Source organism: Rhamphochromis longiceps, linkage group LG17 (assembly GCF_057381845.1).
Source record: "Rhamphochromis longiceps isolate RC_006_pf linkage group LG17, R_longiceps_female_GT1.1, whole genome shotgun sequence".
NCBI classification, from domain to species: Eukaryota; Metazoa; Chordata; class Actinopteri; order Cichliformes; family Cichlidae; genus Rhamphochromis; species Rhamphochromis longiceps.
This window is the reverse complement of record NC_140573.1, coordinates 33,000,901-33,027,481: the sequence shown is the minus strand read 5'-3', so window position 1 is coordinate 33,027,481 and position 26,581 is coordinate 33,000,901. Positions and strand designations below refer to the sequence as shown.

The window sequence follows — 26,581 nt, the reverse complement described above, 5'->3', positions numbered from 1 at the left end:
TTATTGCAGATTTTCCTTTAACACGACAGTGTCTCGACAGTAGACACAGAACAACAAAACAGTACAAACACAAAACGTACACAACAGCTCTTAAATAAGGCATAATACAAGATACAAAATACAAAATATAACATACAAGAGGTGGTGAGTCAGTCTTACAGCGCCCGGGTGGTGATCACGTGTGTAGTAGTCCTTTGAATAAGATAGCGGAAAGGTCCGGTCCAATATAGTCCAAAAAGGGGTGCCACATCCCATAGAACTGACCCACACTGTGGTGTATAACGTGTGTGAGGTATTCCAGAGGAATCAGTTCAAAAACTATTTTGCGCCAGCCACAGACAGTGGGAGTCCTATCGTTGATCCATTGTAAGAGGATATTTTTCCTGGCTGCAAATGTTAGAGTGTTATACAATCTTTTGTTGGCCGCCGCTTTTAGGCGGTCACTTGGAAGACCTAGAATCAGGGACAAAGGGTCCATCTCTATATCAACGTGGAAGATTTTCCCCAGTTCACCTGTAATGTCAGCCCAGTATTCTTGAAGCTTATAACAGGACCAAAAACAGTGAGTTAAAGTCCCTACATCAGTTTTGCACTTAAGACACACAGGGGAAAGAGAGCGGCTGAAGAGGTGTCTGCGGTGAGGGGATACGTGTAATCTGTGTAAAATCTTAAATTGGATTGCTCTTGTCCGAGTACAAATTGAAATCCTTTTTGCGAGAGACCAAACGGTATCCCACTTATCTTCATCTATGGTTACCGACAGTTCCCTCTCCCACACACCTCTAATCCCCTGCGCATCAGTGGTAGTCAAAGCATTAAGCACATGGTAAAATGAACTCAGAGACACCATCAGCTGTTGCCCAAACAAAACCCTCTCAACATCAGATACTTCAGGGTGCTCAGCAAGGGTTGTATTGTGAGTGATATAGTGTCGTATTTGCAAAAAACGAAAGAAATCCTGTCTAGGCAAGCCGTAACTGTTGGTAAGCTGTTCAAACGACATGAGTTCACCACCTGAGAAAAGGTCACCAAGAGACTTAATATTCTTATCAGACCATCGTTGAAAGCCGGGGTCCAAAGAACCCGGAGGGAAAGCAGGGTTATTCATTATAGGGGTAAAGGTTGATGTTATTCTCGATCTTCCCTCAAGACGGCGGACAATTCGCCACGCTTTTAGGGTGTTGATTGTTACAGGATTTGTACAAAGGGCCTTAATTCCGTTAAAATCATTACAAAATAATAGATCGCTCAGTTTGCATTGTGACAGAGCTGTCTCAATATCCGACCAGATTGAGGTTTTACCCCTAACCCAGTCGCTCACAAATCTTAAATGGGCAGAAAGCTGATACAATCTAATATTAGGTAGATCCAAGCCGCCCCTGGAGCTTGGCAGATGCAACACTGCCATCTTGAGTCTGGGTCTGCGCTTGTTCCAGATGAAAGAGGTGAGCCAACCATTTATGTCCTTCAGTACTCTCTTAGAGAACAAGACGGGGATCATTTGGATAGGATACAATAGCCTGGGCAGCACATTCATTTTGATCAGGGCAATGCGTCCTAGCCAGGAGACAGGAAGTGACGCCCACCGCTCTAGGTCCTGTTTGAGTTTGCCAAATAAGGGTGTGAAGTTGGCTTTGTACAATTGGTCGAGAGACGGGGTAATAAAGATCCCCAAATACACAAATCCATTAGGAGACCATTTAAAAGGAAAGGAAGGAACAGTAGCCGGCATTGTGAAAAGAGTACCGAGAGGCATGGCCTCTGACTTAGCCAAATTGATTCTATAGCCAGAGAAATGGCTAAACCTGTCAATCACCTCAATGAGACTGGGTACGGATGTTACAGGGTTAGTCAAAAGAATCAAGATGTCGTCCGCGTATAAGGTTATTTTATGACACAGCTGTCCAATCTCTAAACTACGTATTGTGGGCGTCGCCCTTATGGCCTCAGCAAGAGGCTCTATGGCCAGAGCGAATAGAAGGGGCGATAAGGGGCAGCCCTGCATAACTCCCCTATGAGTGTTGAAGTAATGAGACCTAAGTCCATTAGTCAGGACTGCTGCCTGTGGATTATTGTAGATAACTTTGACCCATTTTATAAAGTTCTCCCCTAAGCCGAATTTGCCCAGAGTATACAACAAATAAGACCACTCAATTCTGTCAAATGCTTTCTCCGCATCGAGAGAAAGCACCAGGCCGTCAATAGATTTTTGCTTGAAAGCTACAATAGCGTTCAGTAAGCGTCTAACATTGGTGGCTGAGTTTCGACCCTTTATAAAGCCTGTCTGGTCCTCCCTTATCAGCACAGGTAAAAAATTTTCTAAGCGGGTGGCCAGAATTTTAGAAAGCAGTTTCCTATCTACATTCAAGAGGGCTATAGGTCTATAGGATCCGCACAAATCAGGACACTTCCCTTTCTTTAGAATTAGGGAAATGTTGGCTTCCTTCAGTGTCTGCGGGAATTCACCCGTAATGAAGGAGTGGTTGAACATATCAAGAAGCGGTTCCACAATAATATCCCGAAACTGTTTATAAAATTCACAACAGAAGCCATCAGGCCCTGGCGACTTTCCACTTCGCAGTGATTTAATAGCCTTAAACACTTCGGTCTTAGTTATAGGGCTGTTAAGGGCAGTCTTCTGTTCCTCTGACAAATTTGGTAAGTCGAATTGGGTGAAGAAATTATGCATCAGCTGCACCCCCTCCGGGACTTGTTGAGAAGAGTACAAGGCTTCGTAGAACTTCTTAACACAGTCATTTATCAGTTTGTTTTCATATATCTTGTGGCCACCTTCATCAGATATCGCTGCAATGGTATTCGATTCTGCGCGCTTCTTAACATAGTACGCCAGACATTTACCGGCCTTATCTCCATGCTCGTAGAACCTCTGTCTGGTGTATTTAAGTTTCTTCTCTGCATCTCTGGTAAGAAGGCAATTCAGCGCTGACCTGAGTGCGGTTATTTCTTGCCATAATGGTGGTGATGGGGAGGCAATATATGTTTTCTCCTTATCCATCAATTCGCTCTCTAAAGATTTTTGTTCCTCCATCCGTTGTCGCTTCTTTGTCGCAGAATACGAAATAATTAGGCCCCTCGCATAAGCTTTGCATGTTTCCCACAAAACAGAGGCAGTAGTAGCTGAGGGGGTGTTGATATCCAAAAACGCTTTAAATTCTGCAGAGAAGTGAGAGGTAAATTCCTCATCCTTAAGAATAATGGTATTAAGCCTCCAGTGGCGGGACCTATGAAGCGCAGCTTTAAGATCGAGATCCATGATTACCCTAGCGTGATCTGAGATGATTATACTTGTTATGTCGCACGATACTACTGAACCTAAGTCAGTTTTCGGGAGAAAAAAGTAATCAATTCTAGTTTGGGACCTATGCGGAGCCGAAAAAAATGTGTATTGCTTATCGGAGGGGTGAGTATATCTCCAAGCATCCACAAGTCCAAACTCGTCGCATAGAGCATGAAGCGCTTTGGCCTGAGGAGAAGGAGTTGCAATGCTGTGTGGAAATCTGTCCATAAGCGGATTTAACATTAAGTTGAAATCACCACCAATAATAACGGTAGAGTTAGGAAGAAATGGGGCTAATTCCAGAAACATTTTGGTAAGAAAGGTAGTTGGGTGGGCAGGTGGAAAATAAACATTCAGTAATAAGATATTTTGGCCTTGCAAAATCCCTTTGACTATCACGTAGCGGCCCTTCAGATCCTTAACGCAATCAGTTACTACAAAAGGTACATTTTTCCTAATCAACACTGCCACTCCTCTACTTCTTGTAGTGAAGGATGAAAAAAACACTTGTCCATATAATCCTTGTTGCAACTTCAAGTGTTCATTATTATCAAGATGTGTCTCTTGTAACATAGCAACATCTACACCGTCCTTTCTTAGACAAGTAAATATCTTCCTCCTCTTAATAGGGCTGTGAACCCCTCGTACATTCCAGGTGCATATTCGCAGCCTACTCATTATTAGACTTATTCATGTATCACACAAAGCATATTGAGCCAAAGGGTTCACCACACCCTGGTTGAAAAAATAAATAAATAAAATAAAAATAAAAAAGGCATGAAAGAGCTGTGTGACGGAACATTCAAAGAACAGTGATTTGGCAACAGCCCTACTAAACATGTAGGGAAAAACCAATCTCCTCCTGCCCGTCGGGAAAGCCGAAGGGCATTGCACGCGCGTAACTCACGCCTACCCATAGACGAAAACACAGTCCGTCCGGTGCCCGATGGGGTGGAAGATTTCACCTGGTCGCTTATAAGCAGCGAGGACGAAAAAAAAGAGTCATATACGCCTAGATTCGGCAAGTACTCACACCGGTTAATTAAGGCATAGTGTGAAGAAAAGGAGTACTCCGGTGGTTACGGGGATTCAGGGCAGCGAGTCCGCGTAGGACGCAGCTGCCTCCGGTGTGTTAAATCTCTTCTCCTTGCCGTTGGCAAACAGCCTCAGTGTGGCGGGGTAGAGAAGCGCATAATCCACATTCTTCTTCCTCAGGCAGCTTTTCACCTCGTCGAAAGCCTTGCGTTTCTTGGCTACCGCCGCTGAATAATCATTAAAGAAGGAGACTTTGATCCGACTTGTTGGTTGGTTCGGCTGCGTAGCCAGGCGCCGAGCTGCGGCCATCACACGTTGTTTATCAGCAAAGTTGTGAAGCTTCATAATGATGGGTCTGGCGCGCTGGCTGGGGCCCGGCCTCGGTGCTAGAGAGCGGTGAGCGCGGTCTAGTTTGATCTTCCCATTTTTAGTTGTGAGCTCGAGATAGGAGGGGAGCCATGACTCCATGAAGGCGACAACATCATTTCCCTCCGTGCCCTCGGGAAGCCCGACCAGGCGAAGGTTACATCTGCGGCTGCGGTTCTCTAAATCGTCCATGTGGTCTGCCATGTCAGTTACTTGTTTTTCGAGTCGAGCCACTTTCGCCTGCAATACACCTGCCGTGTCTTCCACGCCTGAAATCCGTATCTCGGCGTCTCCCACCCGTGTCGCCAGAGCCTGGATCCGAGACGTCTGTTCACGGATTGCGGCCAGCACAGTATCAACTTTAACATCCAATAAAGTTGTAATGCTGTCAGTTATCTTACTCAGAGCCGCAAGGATATTCGGGTCGATATCACTCCCAGTTTCCTCAGCGTCAGCGGAGATTTCTGTGTCGCTGGCGTTAGCTTCTTCAGGCTCAGCCGCCATAGGACCCACAATGTCGCTAGCTTGCACAACCGGAGCTGTCTTTTTCTTAGACCTGACGTTAGGCATTTTAGAAAAATAGTCGTCCAGACTCATTATAGAGTTACTCCCACGCACATTTGTAACGTTTCACCAGGTGAACACGTATTTTAGACTGATAATCGGGGGACCTCACCGGAGCACAGCGAGACGGGTGTTCGCGCTACGACGCCATCTTGCCAACCCCCTTCTCTTGACTTTAAACAAGAGCTGCCCTGTTAGGTTGAATATTTGGGTCCCTTGCTGCCTGTTGTTAATCATTACAGTTTCTGAGAATTCATACTGTCTGCAGGCAGACTTTCTGTGTTTGTGTTCATTTGAAGTTCAGCAAATGATACACGCTGCTTTTTAACCCCCCCTGTGGAGTCTCGTGACATGGACCCATGCCAAAGTCCAATTACACAGTGCTCAGGAGGCACTTGCACATGCATTAGAGCCCCATTTTAGTGAGTGACCACCAGAAAGCCAGTATAGTACGTGAGAGCCTGAGATGCACACAAACACCTGCTGTTGCTTTGAACCTCAAATGCGATCGTTTCATTGCAAGTAGTCTGAAACGACACTCTTTCTGTTTTACAGTCGTCTGGTTTCAACAGTCTCCAGTCAAGCTACACGGCCCAAACAGAGGTGAGTCCTGTGTCTGAGTGCCCTCTGAATGAAATGGAGGAGATTCTTGAAACCTCACACAGACGGTTATGAGGGTGTCTTCAGTCAAGCTTACACACAGAGCTGCTCTGCTCAGATGGCAACAGCAGTTCATGAGTTCTGTTCACTGTGTCTGAAAAAGAGAGACAGATGGAAAAATGAGACTGTGAAAAAAGCAATACTTCCCTTTTGAGAAGGTCAGACAAGTAGCAAACACTTGGTGTTTGTGTGTGCGCACGTCAAGTGAACAAAGTCTGTGGTTGGTATTCGTGGTGTGTGTGTTTGTTGGACTGTGTTTTCCAGTCCAACAAGTTGCCACTGACTAGGGGTGACAGAAAATTGCCCAAAAAATACACATTTTTGGGGCAATTTCGAGTTGGCTCTGCCAATCAGTAATCTACGTGGTATGCACCCTCAAAACTGGATCGCAACAAATTGGCGCTTTTGAGAGTACGTTTGCTGATAGTAACGCCATGTTGTTCAGCTAATAACACAAGGATTTCATCATTTGTGAAGCCATGCTGAAAATAATCAGCAATTTGTGCATTCGTGACTGGCTGTAATATTGGTAGCTTAGCTGTAGCATTTGTAGCTGAGGGCTTCAGTTTCCGGGTAACAAGGAAATGACGTCATTCACGTAGATTACTGATTGGCAGCGCTAACTCGAAATTTCGAGTCATTAACTAAAAATTTGGAGAAAAGTCAAAATTTCGAGCTACTTTTCTCGAAATGTGTAGTTAATAACTTGAAATTTTGAGTTATTTTCTCGAAATTTTTTTCTTTGTGTGGCGGAAACGGGCTTTCATATCCATCAGCAACTTAAAAAAATGAAATTAAAGCCATCATGGTAGTGTCAAAAATTCCAGTTCCTCTAATGGCCACAGGTTCCAAAAGTGAGTAAGACCCCAAATTAAACAAAAGTATTTTTCTCTAGAATACTACCCTGTGCAACACTCATCTGAAGGCTTAAATTTAGGGATGTGCCTGTTTTGATTGGCAGCTACCGTGACAAAGGAGCTGTAACCTTAGTTACTTGCGAGGCCTCACCTTTATTAATTCGACGCACTGAACTGGACCTGTGAGCAATGTTTGTTTGTTTCAGTGCCATTTCAAATATTTTCACTGTAATTATCTGACAAAGGATGTTGGTGTCTGTGACTTGCAGTCCGTCTGAGTCTTTCGGTATCAATCCGATACCAAAAGTAAATACAGGACAGTAGTGCCTAAAGACTTGTAGGTTACAGTTAAAGGTTATTATAATCAGACATTCTTCATAAATCAGGTTTCAGGTAAAAATATATATACATTTTTTGTTTAAAATCGAATAATTTACATATTGTCATACTGTTATTATTTTAATGTCTGAATATAGTCTGTAGTAATCAGTCTAAACTAACATTAACTAATGCTGAAGATCTTATGTACCTGGTTACTCATTGCCTCTCTGAAAGAAGTGTAACGGTGAGCTGTGTCTGTGCTGGGGTCTGGGTCTGTGTGATTAATTTCCTTCCTCCTCGCTTCGTTTCTTTTTCTGTTTGTTCTGGGATAAAGGGTTTTTCTTTTTTGTGGTCTTTCATGTCTTTATTTAAGTTGGTGTTGTTGCCACGGTAGAGAGTCTCCTTCCAACCCGTGTCAGTGTTAGCAGTGTTTTCATTTACAGCTGTAAAGTAGCTCTACACATGGTCGTCTTTCTCACCTGCTACATGTTAGTGGGGGAGGAGGGGGCGGAGCATCGTTTGCACAGACATGTCTGCTTTCTGATGAACTTGAGCAATGTATCTGTGCTTCTCATGCTGTTTTATTTTATTTTTATTTGTTTTTATTTCTAGTCTTTGATGTTTTTTAGCCCCTGTCACTTTTGTGGTAAACTCCCCTGCCTCTCCCTTCCTTGTTTAAGCTTACTTTACAGCTTAAATGTCGAACTACATGCTGCTGAGTTGTTGGAAGAATGCACGCTAGTACGTTTGCATTGGTTGCAAATACACAAACATGATGCCATAAAACACACGTTAACCTGTTAGCAAAAAGTACCACACATGCAGGTCTGCATTTCAGCTGTACAGTCTCCACTCACATGTACAAATATGGTCTCCTCTGGGTCCAAAACATGGTGTCAGCTGACAGTGAAACATCATCTGCCTCAACAGAGAGGCATGAAATCACAGTGGCTACACTTTTCCTTTTTATGTGCAGTATAGTAACTATGCCAGTAGCCACCAATCATACAATCAAAACAAGCTGCAGTAATAACTAATTATCTAGTGTAGCTACAACTGCTGTACAAAGTTAAGTCAACGGACATAATCTTTCTTTGAATAGTTTCTCCAGCTCTTTGCACTTGTATTTTAATGAAACCCGCTGTCCACAAAAAGACACGTAAAAGGCAAAGTGAACTAATAACATTACAATTTTTGTTTTGTTTATAAGCATTATGAATTTATTATTATTATTATTAGTAGTAGTAGATGTATGTATGCATTGTTATATTCTGTTTTTGTTTGTTTCAGTGCAAATTTGATGAAGCATCCAAATGTTGGACATGCATATGAGATGATTCGAGTTTGCTTTCAAGTTGTGCCTAAGGCAGAAAAGCTGCTTACCTGAGGCATTTTGTATGAATATATTTATTTATTGAAGCGTAGTAATAATAATGCTCAGTGAAAATTGTACAAGGGAAACGTGCAGATGCTTGGTCCTAAATTATGAACACACGAATGATCTACATGCACACGTTACATTCTTCCTGTGGCTGTAGAATCAGGCCTATGAGATGGAAGACAGGTGTGTTTTATGATTATTGCTCGCTTTGGTCTCTCATTGAGGTATTTGTAGTTTATACCTCAATACTTACTGGGATGTAGAGCAGCACTGAAGGCTTTCCACTACTGAAAATTAACCTGACTCCTGCTTATGAGTTACTCTAGATGGATGTGTCATAAACATGGAATATTTTGTGGCAGATCTCAAATTTGGCAGACACAGTTTAAGCCAGATTTTAACTTCATGGCTTTTAGTATCTGAATGCATTCCTGATTGCTCTGATCAGTTTAATGGGCATCATTACACTCAATTATTTGTCCAAATAATGAGATGTGAGGCTTGACAGATGGATGGATTTCTGAATTGACTGGCTTGCAGTTTTGAGTTTTTCTCACATGAAGGGACTGAAGTTTAGCGTGTGGTTGTTTTGATAAAATTAACTTGTGTTTTGCATGTTGTTGAAGCCTAGTTGTAAAACTTAAAAACAGATGACACTGGCTGCGTCCTCCAACCACAAAGGCCTTTTTCTATGTTTAGAGTTGTAAATATAACTTCATTTAAAGCCTGTATTTAAGTGAAACTGCTACAGACAACCAAGAAGCTGTTGTGTTTTTTGTTTTTTTTTTTTTGTTTTTTTGGAAAGTCTTGCTCATTTGATTTGTCTTGTCTAACAAACTGTTCAGCTTAAACAAACATCACAGTTAAATGTCCAATTTGCTGTCTGTTTATAAGGGTTTACGGTAGATCAACTGTAAGGTTGTTTGGTGTGACTTGAGATAGTCAGGAAATCACCCTAGAACACCTTTGACTCTCTATTGCCGTCCGTGCAGCCTCATGTTTCCTGCAGGCATGCACACATGTGCCCTCTCACCCAGCCCAGAGAGGTAACCTACTCCCATCATGAAACATGAAGCACCCAGATAGGAGGAGAGCAGCTAGTGTTACACATCACAAGATACGAGACTTGTGAAGGAGGTCTCCTCCTGTGCTCATGTTTTCATTAGAGATCCCAAAGACACATGATCCGACTGTCAGTTTGTATTAGAAGTGAGTAGGATGGAAAAATGAAGAAGTTTGTTTTATAATGCAGTTTTCTGTCTTGACTGAAGACATGTCTAGTTATGATATTGTAAAACAAGCTCTGGGAACTGCTTTGCTAAAGATCGGACCATGATGAGGCACCTTCTTCTAACCCTACCTGACCCTTTCAGTCATGTGTAGGTTTGTTTTCAAGTAGCAAAATTGGGAAAAAGAAGCGGAATTTCTTGTCTTTTCCATCTCTTTTTGAAGTTTGAACAGCATTGAAGGCCTCTAACCTGTTTAGTCTAACAGCCCATCGTTTTAAGCTCATCATTTTAGCTATGTAAGCTTTCCTTATATGCAGATAAAACCTGTTTCGTGAACTCTTACTGCTACAAATGTAAAACCTAAAGTGACTCATTTTAGCCAGCATCCAAAACCTCCGATGTTAATTTGGTTTGATGAGGAAGTGAAACAATGTATACACTTGTATATGACAAGGATTAGGCAAGCATACACTGCACTTACTGACCGTAGCTGTGTTTTGTTTTGTTTTTTTGTTTTTTTTGTTTTTTTTTCTAGAGGAAATTTAGGGAACAAAACATTAAACAGCATGTCAGTTTTGCCCAATATTGGACTCTTGAATCTGGCTTCCATTGCCTGTTGGTAAAGTTTTACTTTGCTATTTCCCCCCCAGTGTTGAAAAGTGTCTTTCATTGGTTTAAACACTTTCAAATACTGTGAATAAGAAAAGTGCATGTGTGCGTCATTGCTGCCAGGCACCTGCTGCACTGTTGCATCCTGTTTCAAATAAAGCTGTGAGCTCAAAGTTCAAACGAGTTAATAGTCCTCTATTTTCAGTCTTGTAGTGTCACTGCTTCTTTTGGCATAAGCTTATCGTATATGTCTTTAAAAATAAAAGGATGTGCTCTAAAATTCAGGCAAGACTGGGCCTTGTTTGTTGTTTTGTTTTTTTGCCTCAGCCTAACCAGTGTTTTTAAATGTGAAAATAGTGTAGTCGGTCTAAAAATAACAGACTTAAATAGTGCTGATTTACTGTAATAGGCAGTGATAGACAGTAACAGAGTTGCTGGACCACATTTACTTACACGAGACACAAACCACACTCTTGTAGGTGAAGGTTTCGTGTTTGATCCTTTCACAACCTGCTTTTTATGTGCACTCTCTCACTCTACGTTTACTTACATCTGTTGGACTGATACATTAGACATTAAAGGGTTACCTACACAAACCAAAGCCCGCAACTTGCATTATTATTTGCAGTAAGCGTCAGCTCCACTGAGCTGCCCAACAAATGAGATGAATGGGTTGCATTGAAAGAACCTAAATTTCTAGCTAAATTATTAACTGAGAAAAATGTGATGAATAATGTTTTGTTTTTAATTTGAACATTATAAGTTACTTCCAATAATGTGAAATTTTCTGTGTGTGGTTGTCTCTGTGTCTTGCAGAGCAAATGAGTGTAACTGTGAGGTGCCAGATTAAAAAGTCAGAGGGTGGCAGGTTGTGTAACCAATTATGTAAAATGTAATGAGAACTATTATTTAAAAAAAATCTGCCTCACACCACTTGTAGTCACCTCACCCTCACCCTCACCCTCACTCAGAACTTATGGAGCTCATGTTTTCTTGGAAAATGCCAAAAAACAAATTTTTTTGAGAGAGATGTTTTTATGCCTCTGGGTCAAAGACAGCTGTGGGTGGTGGGTTTGTTTTTTGACCCTGATCATATAAACCTTGAGGAAGTTTCTTTTAAGTATTTCAGATATAACTTGGACTCAAGAATGAACTGATTAGATTATCTAGGTTTACGTCATGATATTTCCATGTCATGATTACAAGTTGGTAATAAAAGGTCTGCACCATAAAACACATGTTCGGCCATAATTTAGCAACCCCATTAGCAGCTAGGACGGAATTTAACACACATGCTAACTGGATGAATGCATAACATTTTGTCTCAAAGGTCAACTTTCATTGTGACTTCATGGTCTTAGAAGTAGAAATTGTGACTTTGTTTCACATTTCGACAGGCACGTTACTGGAGACGCTGCTCTCTGTTGCAAGTGGTGACTAGTTAACATTGGTTTTGAATGTTTTATGAGTATTTAAACAACCAATGGTCAGGGTTAAACATTTGCCATACAAATAGTGCTTGTGTATTTAAGATTACCATTATTTAAAAACCAAATGATGTTTTAAATGTCTGTGAGAAATGCTTCCCTTTGCACTGTGCTGATACGTACAAATGATGTCATACTTTGCCCAGTGTGGCTAACATTAGAAGCGCTATCACCCGCAGCCTTCCTTCCTGTCAGGCCAGTGTCCTCAGCCTTGTGCACAACGTGGTTACACATTTGCTTTTGTGGCTATATACCAGTGTTCGCTGAACACATACACCTGCTCACTTCTACATCAAAGAGTACTGCATGGTGCAGCAGTCTTGTCTTACTTTTTTTACCTTGCATGTTTGCAAGTTTCCATCACAGAAAGAGAGCGGGGTGCTGCCGTGTAGTAGGGCTAGTAGCAGGTGGAGTCATCTGCTGGTTCTGCCATGTTATAACTACAGTTATACACAGTTAAATCAATTGCCTACTATGTTTGTGCTTACTAGTAGGTTGCATCCCGTTTTTAAGTCTGCATATTTTTGATCTGGCCAGCTTGCATTAATCGTTGATTGTTTTAATTGAGTGTAAAAGCAAAGCTGTTGATTTACTGGTAGATCTGTATTCCCATCCTCACAAGTTCTGGGTAGTGACAGAAAATGAGATCATGGATACAAATAGTGGAAATGACCTTCCTCCGAAGGGTGTCTGAGCTCTCCCTTAGAGATGGGGGTGAAGAGTTTGGTCATTTGGGAGGGATTCTAGGTAGAGCTGCTAGTCCTCTGCTTCAAAAAGAGGTGAGTTGGGGATCTGACTATGATACCTCCTGAGATCAAATAGGAGGAGGTCAGAACACACTGGAGTGGATGTGGCGGCAGAGAGGAAAGATTAGGCTTCGCTTAAATGGCTGCCTTCATGACCCAGCCCCAGATAAGCAGCAGATGTGTGGATGGAGACTTACTGACCACAAATCAACTTTATGATTTAACTATCTATTACTGTCTGTTGTTAATATTAAAAGTAGAAACTTTGCAGGGCAAACATAATCCAAATCACACCCAAATATACAGACACAGTCACTGGTTTTGATAATGAAAATACTCTGTTTTAACATTATTGAGAAATATTTGAGGTCCTAACCTCGCTGTGAAATTACAGTAGCTGGTGTCACTTCCTTGTTGGTCAGTTATACTACCACAAACAAACAAAACAAACGCACACAGATGCACACTCTGGCACTGATGCTCCGCTTTAACATACATCAAACTGCATTCAACCATTTCCTGCTCACAAAGAGATGCACAAACACACACACAGCCGTGTCCTCAGCACAAGAGCCTCCTGTAAACCGTGGCCTACATAATGCACTCTTTCTAACTTGACTGCACTCTCCCTCTTTCTTTTTCTAAATGGGTCAGTTCAGACAGACTGGTGCCCAGACAGATTTCGCAAGAGTCACTGCTGCATGCACTGTGTGTCTTTACTGTTAAAATTTCCAATCAGGAAAAATTAAAACCCTGAAATATCTAAGATGTTTACCCGACCCAACGAAACCCTGTTTGTTTCTTTGTTTGTTTTTGGGTTTTTTTGAACATCTACAAATGCAGCCTCTTGTGACCATATATGTGTAATGATTGCATGTGTTTCTGTTGTCTGGGCTCTGTTCCCTAAATACCCTTCAGGAAACCACAGTGTATTTTGGGAACGCTGCTAATGTGTAGTTTGGAAAAAAGCGTGTTAGGAAAGAACTGTTTCTTCTTGCTGTGTTTTCCAGCCAGAATAACAACCATGCAGCTCACACACAATCCTCTGTATGAAGCTGTGTTAGGCAATAATATGCGTCTCTGCTGGTGTTTTTTGTCTGATGCTGTTTGTGGATTGGTGCTGGCCTCAAGTGCCTGCTTTTCTTATCGCTGCCTCAACATGGGGAGGATTTGTGGCGTTAAAGCCGTCACACCGCTGTTTGTGCCCAGCTCCAGTAATGACAGGTGTCTGCCCGTTAGGTTAGTCTGTTTTTGTCTCTCTGCTCATGCTTACCATCGTCATTTTATGTTGTGCATTTTGAAAGTTTCTCATCGCAGAAATTGTTAGTGGTTCTTGTTGACCCAGACCACAGCAACAAGGCATTTTTTGTTTTGTTTTTTTAATAGCATACTTGAGTGATGTGGTCTCAGAAATTCGTTTATTATGTAACATCAAATTGCAGAAGTTTGCTTGTGCATTTAAAAGTAGTGCTGCAAAAATCAGTTGAATAACCTTCAGTGCCCATTGCTCTACATCAACAGAAAAATGGGCACTCCCAAGTCCTTGTATCGACAATTCAGGCTGCTGGTGGTGGTGGTCTAATTATTGCTGACAATGTCCATCCCTTTATGGCTACAGTGTACGGTTTGCTCGCTATTTTCCATCTAGTGAACACGGGAGTTTCATATCATGAATGTGTAGCCAAACAAGCACCTGTGTGATGCTGTCATGTTAATATGGACCAAATCTCCAAGGACTGTTTCCAACACTTTGTTGAATCTCTGTCACAAAGCATAAAGCCATTTTTAAAAGCAGAAGGAGGTCAACCTGGTATGAGCAAAGTTGAATTGAGTGTATTCCTGGTAAAATTAAACAGAATATACAGCTGACATGCTCGATTTCAGAAACCCAAACTTATTGACTGTGAAGGTTCTCAGTCAACCAAGTCATCGTAGTCTAAGGCAGGGGTCCCCAACCCCCGGGCCTCGGACCGGTTCGTGAGTCGTTTGGTACCAGGCCGCGAGAGTTGAGGCTCAGGTGTGAAATGTATGGTTTTTATCGGTTTTCAGCGTTATTTTGTTATCGTTTTTATCGTTAACTCGGTGTCCCTGGGTCTTTTCAAGTGTGTTATGAATAAATCTTCTTTTTTTCGGTACCGGTATTAGTTTTATTTTGTTGTATTTATCCGCGACACCTTAAAGGCCGGTCCGTGAAAATATTGTCGGGCATAAACCGGTCCGTGGCTCAAAAAAGGTTGAGGACCGCTGGTCTAAGGAGCTTGGAAAGAAAAGAGTCTGGACTTCTTTAAGTTGCTTGAAGACATTTCACCTCTCGTCCAAGAAGCTTCTGCATGCAGAAGAACCTTATTGGTTTTTTTTTTTACTGTATAGCCTGTTTGTTTTTCACTCCAAGTTGTGACGATAGTTTGAGTCACCTATCATGCAGAAACTGAAAAACATTTGCTGCTTCTGCAAGGATTTCCTGTTTTGTCTGTTTTTATGTTGGTGTAACTAGAATATTTAAAGTGTGAAGACCTTTGATGTTCCAAAGAATCAACAGACAGACATTCCAACAACATACAGTATTATTATTGTAGATCTCATTTTACGTTGTGATTTTTGATGCAGTTGATAGAGTTATAATGCTGCTAATGGAAATCTCTGCTTCTGATTAATTAATTTATTATTAGCTAAACCTTTGAATGTCATTTCACTTATACAAAAATGATCTGCAGTTTTCCCAAACTGGACATGATGCTTTTTCTGTTTAATCCTCACGCTCACTTTAAAATGTGCACGTGCGAATTTCAAGCTTACTCTTCTGTTTAAATCCTTAGTTTCATTTGTCCTTTTACCACTTCTATCGCGATCTCTCTGCTTTTAATTTAAGTTTTAATCGAAATGTCTTTACTGACACACTACATGTGTAACCACAGGGAATAAAACAGATAAATGAGCATAGAGCATGCTTTGTTGCTGCTTAAGTTAAAGGCAAAGCATGCATTTATTTATTTATTAAATGCAATTTATATCAAATACAGTCTGGTGCAGCAGTAAGAGGGAGGAGTCTAGATTGTAAGTATAGACATTGCAAAAACAGAAACCTTTCTTCCTGTGTCTAAAAATGTCTTCAGCCCTCTGCTGCACGCACGCACACACACATGCGCGCATATCTTTCCAACAGTATAAGCAGTGTGCATGCAGCAGTTGTGGTGCAGGAACTTGTTTGTTTAGCTTTGAGTATTAGTCAGCTGGTGGTTTTGCAGTATTTCTGTGTGAGCTTGAAACCTTTCACAGTTGGCTCAAGTATAACATTTTCTCACCTTCTTGCTTTTGAACTTTGGACGCTTACATTTTCACACACAAGTCTGGGTTCACCTAGCAATGGCTGCTTGAACGGCATAGACTTTGACGCACACAGTCAAGCCAATACTCTTCTCTTTAAAGTGGCACTTTTATCATGCATTCAGCATTTGTGTTGTGGTTTCGCAGATGACAGATAGGCTATGGCGCTATCAAACACTATGTACTATGGTCTCCAACATGCATGTCTCACAAAATTGAATCATTAGTTCCATGTATTATAATTGTCATTATATCTCTAAAAAGCAGGTGCACATCAGAACATGCGCGGAACATAACCACACTGGAAACGATGACCAAAACACTCACTGGAAAATGTCAGGAATTGATTACCCTGCTGACTGAGGCTGACAGCACAGACAACCCTTCACATGCAAAGCAGGATGTTTTCACTTGGCTGCGTTGAAATTAAACGTTCCGTCTCATGTGCGAATCTTGAGACGAGTGAGAAAAGCTTTTGCTAGAAAAACGGGAGAAATGGCAGCCCTTAGTTAGCTTTCTCAAAAAGCTGAAAAGCATATGTCTGCAGCCATGTTTGATTGAATTATGATATAATCCACGACTTAAGAAAAGCTGAGAGCAACTGCTACCCTGTGAGTCAGCCTGGCCTGCAGCCGATGCCCTCTGTCCCTCCCACTCACACAGCAGGACAACGCTGTGCTTATGTAACAGAGAAGTAGAAAAGGGATACAAGGAGACTTAAGATAGAGGAAGGAAGAGAGGCTAAAAGAGAGAGGGCAAGAAAGAGAGGAGAGCGGCTAACCGCATGCCTCCATGTTTTCCGCTTGACAGCTTTGCATTAACCACATTTTGTCCTAGTCTTCCCCTTCATCTCCATGAGTTATTTACTTATTATTAAAGCACTTGCACTTGTCATATTAATAAAATCGTCATGAAAATTTGATTAACAAATCTTTATAGAGAGAAGTCAGAAACCCACAGTAAGCTGATTTAAAATGGAATAACTTTTAATGAAAATGTGTCTGTAATCTTGTGCAGCATGCATCGGCATGTGCAATTACATCTTTTTGTTATATCAAGTGTCAAATGACTCTGAAGCTCAGGCTTATTGAAGCAGATCCAGTACTACTCTGCTTTAACCACAGCTAGCATGTTCTCATCACCTCCACCCATCTGTGGAGCGTGTTTCAGTGACGGCTTCCTGTAATATTGGCAGAGTGCACAGTGAAACTACAGCCAGGAAACTGTCATGGTTGTATGCTCTTCCCATCAGTGACTCAAATACTGATGATCAACTCAGAGTTGTAAAATGAATGGTTTGTTGCTGAGGTAGAGTGTCTTGAATAGAGCAGTCAATGCAGTTTCATAAAGCACCAAATCACAAAAACAGTAACGTCAGGCTATAATAATATAATTTCTTTGGACCTTGATTTTAAAAAGTCAACTAAATGCTAAAACTTTGATGTCATTCTTTTTGTCCCTTTATTTATTCAGACAAAAAATGGCTGGAGCCCAGAACAGGAGGACTTAAATCACACATCCATAATTTCCTATCTGGATAAATTGTCAGCAACCGCCCCCCCAAAATTCTCCATTGCCTCCACAAGGATAAAGTTTGTTGCTTATTGGATTGTGTTATTGAAAACAGAGCTGTCGGTTCCTTCTCTGATTTCTGATTTGCGATTTCTTTCACATTTTGCATCGGCTAATTAAGATTGTGGGTGCAAACGTGTCAGAAAAATAACAAGGCATGATGTCAGGTTTCCTTTGTGCCTCTGAAAGTGGTGGGCTGTGCAGGAAAAATGTCCAGTTCCATAGTTTGTATTTTGGTCTCCGCCCATGAGCTTTGGGTACAATCCGAGAAAATGACATCATAGATAAAAGTGGTGGAAATGAGTCATCTGAAGAGCGTATGCAGTGTCCCTTAGGGATGAGGTGAGGAGCTCAAAGTAGAACTGCCACTCTGTATCAAAAATCAGAACCAGCTGTGATGATTCTTGCATCTGACTAGGAGCCCTCCCAGGCGCCTCCTAAGTGTTTTGGGCATTTCCTACTGGGGGGGGGGGGTTGGAGACCCCAGTGAAGACCTAGAACATGGTTTCCGCATGGAAGAGCAGAAGGAGGTGGCTGGGGAGAGAACAGTCTGGGCATCTCTGCTGAGATGCTTTCCCCTGTGATCCATACCAGAGAGATAGTAGAAGATGGATGGATGTAGTTAAAAGATGAACATAGTAACCCATTGTTTGTGAAGTCTTGTATTAAAGCCTCAACACAGTTTCCCATCTGTGTTGTTGTGTTTTTTGTTTTTGTTTTAAACTGGACATGACAAGTGAAGGAGAAACTGAAGGGAACACCCTGACGCATAAGGGTAAAGCTTTATCAACTTGCTTTGACTCTACTGCGCACAGAATAATCATCACACTGTATCCAGTAAGAGTTTAAACTCATTTCAAATTCAGTGTGGTGCTGTGTTCAGGCAAAGTTAACCACACCAAAGATGTGTCTTTGTCCAAATACTCACACGCACATTAATGACAAACACATTCATAAATCCAACTTAATGACATGTTGACATTTTGTAACCATCAGTGTGTATTCATGTGTGCGTGCATTGCGTTAAGGTGACATAAGTGTCCATTGGATTGCATGCCTGTGCATATGGGTGTGTGTAATGGGTGTTTGCACCTATTTTTCCATTCATACACACCCAAACCACTGCAAGAAATCAGACAGCCATAACCAAACCGCTTCCACAGAAGTCTTGTTTTTTGTGTGTGTGTGTGTGTGGGGGGGGGGGGTTCAGGTGAGGATTCAAAAGGAATAACCAGCTCTAAACGAGTGCTTGTTTGTATTGTAAGATGGGTGTCAAGGGAAACAACATTAAAAAAATAAAAGTGACTAGGCTTATTACTAAGGTGTGTTGTTCAGTGCGTACATGTCTTATGTTTGGACACGTTTCACATTGATTAGTACAGGTTAGACTTCATGTTCAGATTTGTGTACAAGGAGAATCCATCACATCACTGTCCATCCCTTATTTATCCTCTTAAAAGCCTCACTGAGATTAAAACACTGCTTTTTAAGAGTGACCTGGTTCTATTAGACGTGTCAGTGAGATTTGCTTTAAAAATTGATTGTGGGAGGGGTGTGTTTAGTCCCCTCCCTCTTTTATTTGTCACAACACACCTGCCTACCAGGTATAGACCCCAGTCCTCCTCTCCCTGTCCCCAGTACTCAGTCACTCACGCTGCGCTCTTCTCTCTCTCGCTGTGTGTTTTCAGTCTAAGATGCCCTAGGCGGTGAGGAAGGAAATGTAAATGGCTTCCAAAGTAAAAGATGCTGTGGTGTGGTACCAGAAAAAGGTAAGGCGCTGCATTTTAAAATCTTTTATAAAATTAAAAAAAAAAATTTGTGTGGGTTTCACACTATTGCTGTGCTTTTGTTTTTAAGTATTTAACTATAATATTAAAATGAAAACGTGTATTTAATATGATATTTTGACTACCATTAACCTTTTTATGCACTCTTACTAATACTAGTTTTACAAGTCTGCTTTTCATAGCGTCTTATTTATAAAAAAAAAAAAAAAGAGAAGAAAAAGGCTTTGACCTTTTATAAGCCCATTACATTTAATTTTTTTCCTTTTATTTCTCTAAATGACACTTTTTAAAGATTCCTATTATCTTTGCACTACTTTGTAGCTTATACAGAAGACTAATTTTTGCCCAGTTTGATTACTATTATTGTAATGATTGGGGACTATGTTGCAATTTGCATTTTATAGACATCAATCATGCTTTCCCTTTGCATTGTAGAAGTGTCTGATTAAGGCATCGTCTGTGCATATTAAATTGTATTGATATTTTATACTTGTGTGCCTCAGCTATGGTCTTTAAACCATAGCTGAGGCATAGCTGATTATAATGCTCAATATTATGATCTGTCGGGTGGACCTCCTTTTCTGTAAGACTCTTTATAAAGTCTTTGCTTTATTCTATACTTTGAATAATCTCCTACACATGGTTTCATCTTTTTTCTTTTTTCTCTTACATGCTTTTACTGCACTTGGGAAATGCAGTTTCATTCACTTTCCTCTAATTCTACTCTCATCACTTGACATCTATTCTAAATTTTGTAGTTTAGAATTAGTAATGTAAATGTTAATAACACAAAAAATGAGTGTAGTTCCCTCCTTTTTATTTCTTTACTTGCTTTTATTGATAATGATGCATCTTGTCCATTATTTTCTGAGTTTAGCAAGTACAGAAGAGCAAACTGATCATCTTTTACAGAGAAATGCACAGAGATCTGGTAACGCTGACCAGTTTTGCTTGTATTTGCAGTCATCCTGACTCTGACCCAGTAACAGTGTTAATTAAGACATATTTGCTCCTTTTGCTGCAGTGATTTCTTACTTTATATACAGACTGCAGTATATGTATATACTCAATAGGTGATCATACATTGTTCTTGCTCTGTGGCACACTGAGGGAGAAGTCGCTAAATCATTTAATTTCTTTTTTTTAAAAAGAAAGATAGTTTTACAAGACTTCTGACACTGAAGCGAGCAGACTCCTTCAGTAAACCATTTTGATAATGACTTCCTTGCTGCTGTCAGCAGCGACATTGGGGTCGAGCCGTTCAGCACTGCCTTCAGCCCGGCTGGTGTTGTGTGTCCTGTTGTTCCATAGTCTCAGATATCAGATCCTCTGTTGGACTCCAGCCCCGGTCCCCCTGCAGCTCTCAGCTTACACACTCATCTGCTCTCACAAACCTGACTGCCTGTTTTTCTTTTCTCTGCCCTCACTGCTGGCCTTTTTTTCTTTTGCCTTTTTCTCTTTCTGCTCACCCCTTCCAGATGTAGAGATCAGAAGCTGGAATGAGAGCTCACAGAATATGACCCATCAGAAGTAACTTTAATGAAAGAACAACATTGAAAACACTTGCATGTGTAAAAATATATACATTTTCAATCAAAACTGCATTTTTAAAAATGTTGTTTTATTACTTTAAGTTAAATTCTTTTGTGTCGTAAATATAGGAAACGGTAAAGCTTGCACAAACCCTACTTGGGTTGTTTTCAAACCGTTGTCTTGGCTTTAGCTGATTAATCTGAGTTAAACGCAGAATGTTTTCTTCAAAAAAGCATTAAGCTCAATGCATTTCTTGGGTATTTGTTCATCATACGTCTGTGTTTTGTGTGTCTAGCAAAGCTTGTCTGGGCAAAGGCACACCAGTGACGACAGCCGCTGAGTCACGAATGACTAAACTTTTTTTTTTTTTTTTTTTTTTTTTTTTAGTGCCCTCACACCTGTCCTCAGGGGACTTCTTTATCTAGCGTGTCTCATTTAGACAAGTTAAGTGGTTGTGCGTTTTCTCACTCAGTTGAGAAAATAAACAATAGATTAGGTTGAACTTTTCTGCAAGCCGTGACCAGGATTTCAGTGTCTCACAAGAGACAGTTTCATTCGTCTGCATTAACCCTCTCAAGGCAGGCGTTGCCCATTTGCAAACTAACAACCTGATTACTCCGCATACATATTTTGTGAGTTCTTTTTACTCAGAAGTACCACTGCAGGACTTGGTTGTACATTAGCAACAAAAAGTTTAATTTGAGCCTGAGAGGGTTAAATCTCTTAAGTGTTCTGTAAAATTGGACAACAGCACACCAGATAGATGAGTCTTGAGAGGCATAGAAGGGTCCACTGCACCTTATTATAATGTCTAGCTTGTCAGGAAAGGGTTTGATATCAGCAGCATTATGTAACCACCTGAAATCTTGCTAATCATATCTTCTCTGCCCTCAGGGAAGATTCATACTTCTCAGATCCAGCTTCACACAGTTGAATAATTTGTTGTTTCCAAGTGAAAAGAAAATGTATTTGTTCACTTGCCTCTGATGGCTTTTAGCACTGCAGATTCTGCAGTTTCATTATAAATGTTTGACATTTCTGATCCGTCACAGTATAGTTAAAATGTCAACAAACAAGTCACAGATTTAGGTTTGGGCTGTTTTCAGTAGAGCTACTTCTAAAGAAATCGCTGAGAGATATTTAGTATTCAGCCTGCATTGGTGTTAAATTCTTTAAATGTTTCCTTTTTTAATGCTGTGAGCTCCATAAATCTGATTAAATTCAGCCGAGATGATATAAAAGTGCACATTTATGCTTTCCAGGTGTGTTTTGTTTTATTTGGTTTAGTTTTTTGTGCTATATTTTTGCCTACTTTTAAATGTGTAAAACTGCAAAAAATGGTTCACAATGCAATAAAAGACAGGGTCCAGTAACTGTTGAGTCTCACAAAGCTTATTCAGTGTATTCACATGAAGTTACATTTTATGTTGCAGAGAAAGTTCGAGATTGTCAAACCGGTCTGTTAAGGTGTGTTTCACAACTCGGGCTCTTCGGCCTCTAAGCCCTTCAGGCTTATGTCAGAGTCGCAGTGTATTTCTGACTGCTGTGCTGGGAGACCAGCTGTAAATAGATTCGGTGCCTTGTTTGTGTCGAGTCTGTTCTTTTTCCTCACTGCCGTGCCATGCCAAGCCCATATCACAGTGAAGGCACATGCACCGGAGCAGGCTATATCGGCCACAGCGCCAGCCATACTTACTTTTTCTCTCTGACAGTTTGTTTGTTGTTACCAGATAGAAAGCGGTTCCATGTAGAAATTATTCAGCTTTTAATGTCTTGAACATTTTAAATGTGCCATGCATGTTGGTTTATGTTTGAGCTGAAAATGTTTAACTGTAACAAATTTAATTGTAGCTTGCGTGTGTGTATTTTGAGATGTGACGCAGTGTGTATTTTCGGAGGGTGTTTGTTGTTGACTTCTCGAGATCAGAAAGTCTCGTGTGAAGATTCACTGTGACCACACTTAGCAGTCACAGGTCTATATTTAGGAGATGAGAATTTTTGTGGATTATCTTGTCGCTTCCCTGTTGTAGTTTCTTGGTGCAACTCCTTGGACGTTTACATCTCAGAATATAATAAAAATCATCTGACCTTTACTGGGTTCTGAAACGAGGCATGACTTGACAAATAATGGCATGGTGTATTGAGCCAAAATGCAGAAAGTGTGTGAAAAACTAAGTTCACCCTCACTGTTTGCGTAGGAATTAAGAGGATAAGTAGCCGTTATTATGCTAAGTCAAATACACCCGATTAAGTTATCATCAGCAAATCTGTAAAAGCAGAAGCAGTTTTAATTGTTTGTCTGCTGTCTGTTAACATAACACAGAGGAGGACATCAGCAATGATCTCAAAAGTGATTGTTGCTGTGGTTATAAGGCCATTTCCAAAACAATTCCAAGCCCATCACTGTGCATTGAGAAAGATTATTCACAAGTGGAAAACATCCGAGACTCTAGCTTGTTCCAGCAGATTCACCCTGAGGTCACACTGTGCAATGTTTAAAACCCAAGAGCTCCATCTTGGACTCTGCAGGCCTCGGTTAGGAGGTTAAATGTTGAAGTTCATGACAGTACAATATTTTAAAAAAGAACAAGTCACTGAGTTTGGAATGGCAGCTACTGCAAAAAAGCTTGTTCTCTGTAAAAAGAACATGATAGCACAGCTTAGGTTTGCAAAGTTTCATCTGAAAAAATCATGAGACTTCTGAAACAATGTCCTTTGAACAGATGAGCCCATAATGTACAGCACTATGTTTGGGGAAAACCAAACCCAGCATTTCAGCACAAACACCTCATACCAGCTGCTCTTTGAGTTGACCATGAACTCCTCTGTATACCAAAGTATTCGTCTGTCTAACAAGCTTGGGTCAGAATTGGGTCCTGCAACAGGACGATGATCCCAAGAACAGCTGAAAGAGAAAAGAAGCAAGGTAACGCAATGACTCAGTTAAAGTTCGGACTGTGAAGAAGAGCGGGCCAAAATTCATCAAAAGTCATACAGAAAAGATTGACTTCAAGTTATCATGCATCATAGATTGTACTTAGTTTTTCCACATACTGCTTCTGGGCTTAGTTTTTGCTAAATAAATAACGGCATTTGTTATTTTGGGTTGGCTTAAGTAATGATAATCTTCATTTCTTTTCCTTCATTTGCCCCAAAGCAAAAAAAAAAGAAAAAAAAGAAGCATTGATAGGTTTGTAGCATAAACCTATTCGCTGGAACGTTCAAGACAATTTACTACACAGCAAAAAGCAAGACACAAGTAGGCAAAGTTCTTTGTGTTACTCATGCATGAGGGAGACCTGCCTGGAGCCAAGTGTCGTTCCACCCACTTGACCTCCGTCAGACTCTCAGCCAGGTTCCCCATAGCACTCCTTTTATTGTGGTTACATGAATATGCATAGGTTCATTAACATATGACGTTTCGTATAGGTATACATGTGGACAATGAATAGTGTGTGTGGGTGTGGGTGTGAAGACTCCCCAAAGCTGGTGCCAGGAGTCTAGCGGTCCATCTGAACAAAAGGCTCTTACACTTAGACAGATATACGTGTGTTTGCTATACCATATATCAGCAAGAGAAGACACGACCTCTCCTAGGTGTGTGATCTATGCCAGAACCCTCTGAAGAGGAGTGAACGCACTCCCCTCTTCATGCTACAGAGTTGTTACAGACCTCCTAGGATGAGACATTCTTTCAATCTACAAATGGTTATATACTTCTAAGCATATATAAATATATATTTCTAGGCATAAATGGCAATCCAACTATACAAATCTAACAAGCATATTGTTCTTTTGAGATGTCCTTCATGTGTTTCTGGCAGCCAAATTAAAGTTTTCTTATCTGACACACGCATGCACGTACACACCTGTCTGAGCAGAAAATAAACCTTACACACAGACTACAGGGAGAGCTGTTGTTGTAGTCTGAGTCGCTGTAGTCTCACATCTCAGGGGTTCGTGGACACCACGAAAAACTTCTTTTTAAATGTTTTTTTTTTTTTTTAATTTTTTTATTTTTGCTGATTCTTTTCTTTAGTTTGTTTCTTTTGTTTTTGCCCCTTTACGGATTTCTTCTTCTTGTACAAAGTCACTTATTTAATAAGAGATTCTTGGAGGTTATTAGAAGGTGGAAGCTTCATGTTTTTATCACTGTAGCTTAAATATACACAGAACAATTTTAAGACTTTATTATGACTGTGGCATTGTAGGATTTCACTATTTATTTAGACTAATTTTAAGTTGATAATTATTAGTGGTAGCTGCAGTCTTTTGTGTGTTTGAACCTGGGTTGAATGTATTCCTATATTTACACAGTAGTGATGCCCTAGAGACACACTGATGGAAAAATCCCTCCCCTCTTTGTGGGACGCTGGGTGTGGTTAGCTCTCACGCGCTGATTAACCACCAAAGTCTGGCTCAGAGAGAAGAGATGTTTTCAAACTGGAAGGAACGAGGAAAAACTGGATGAAAAGTTGACACAAACATCTGACAAACTACACTGTCAGCAGCTTCACACATTGTTAAAATCCTGGTATAAATTTGACTGCTACACATTGTAATCACTAAATCTTTGCCAATTATATTTATTTTTTATTTATTTTTTGCAGTGTTAATAGTTTAGTCTGTGAAGCTACTGCTGGAAAGGTGACGTCCTCATTGTTGCTTGTTTTGTCTAATCTTGGTGCAAATCTTGATTTTAAAAAAACAAAACAAAAAACAATAAATAAAATCATTTTCCCTCAACAGCTCAGGCAATCGGGTGCTTAATAATAGTAGGTTATTCAGAGAAGTTTTTTTTTTTATGGTTTTCCAGGATGGTGACTTTTTGACAAATGTTCAGAGGAATGTTTTTGAGCCTCTTAGTACTGACCTATGAATCATTCAAGCATAAAAATAGACCCAACTCAAAGGATGACCCAGTGTTGTTTACACATAACAGGCACATTAGCAAAGAACCCGTTTTACATTGTATCATTAGGTACTATGTTGCATATGTGTTTTTGTGATAACCTGGTAGTATATGCATTTCTTTTGCTTGTGGAAAAAAACAAAACAAACCAAAACAGTATAACAGTTTGACAGGCATAAGTGTTTGTTTGGGAATCACCTTGTTGATAAAATAAAGAGCAATTGACTGAAAACTTGGCATATCTCAGCATGGTGTTTAAGCATGTCTTTGAAGTTTGAGAAAACTGGAACAAGTGGAGCATAAAACAAGTAGTGGGGGCCTAAAAGAAAGGGGGGGGGGGGGGTAGTCTGCAGCAGATCAACAGTATCTGAAAGTCATATCCTTAAGAAACTGGGGGGGGGGGGAATCAGTAAAAACCTGGCACAGGAACTGAAAGATGCATCTAGGCCTTCAGGTGATCAATCTACTGTTGACGCAAGCCTCTTTAGAAATGGTCTGAGTAGAAAGTTCGCTGTCAAGAGGCCATTCTTGGGGAAAGGAAATGGGGAGAAAAAGCTGAGGGATGCCAGTTTACACAACTGGACTGAAATTCAGTGGCCACAGGTCTGGTGGAGTGATGAATCCAAATTTGAGATTTGATTGATCTTGTCGGTATATACAGAGAGGTTAAACAGTGAGTGTATATAAAGCTATCTGTAAACAGTGGAGGTGAAGGCTTGGCCATGGTTTTGAGGGGTTTTGGGTTTTTTTTGGGGGGGGGGGTTTAGCCATTGGTGTTGAAAATCTTCAAATATGCTGGAAGTATGACCAGAGAGAAGTAATGTCAGATTTTGATTCACCTGTATTTGATCTCAAGCAAAGTGCCAATACAGTAAAAGCATACCATACCACACCATGGAT

General features: G+C 40.6%; 1 protein-coding gene across 3 annotated transcripts in view; it reads left to right on the top strand.

Annotated features, from left to right (window-relative positions):
* Window positions 1-26,581, top strand: part of LOC146650009 (protein PHTF2) — a 60,812-nt gene that overhangs the window by 7,414 nt on the left and 26,817 nt on the right. For 2 of the 3 annotated variants that reach the window (XM_085385712.1, XM_085385710.1), the window contains exons 2-3: window positions 5,819-5,866; window positions 19,138-19,218. In XM_085385712.1, coding sequence (XP_085241838.1) covers window positions 19,174-19,218 — 45 coding nt within the window. In that variant the 5' untranslated portion in view covers window positions 5,819-5,866; window positions 19,138-19,173. The remainder of the gene's footprint in view (window positions 1-5,818; window positions 5,867-19,137; window positions 19,219-26,581) is intronic. The other variant, XM_085385711.1, reaches the window with a different exon arrangement.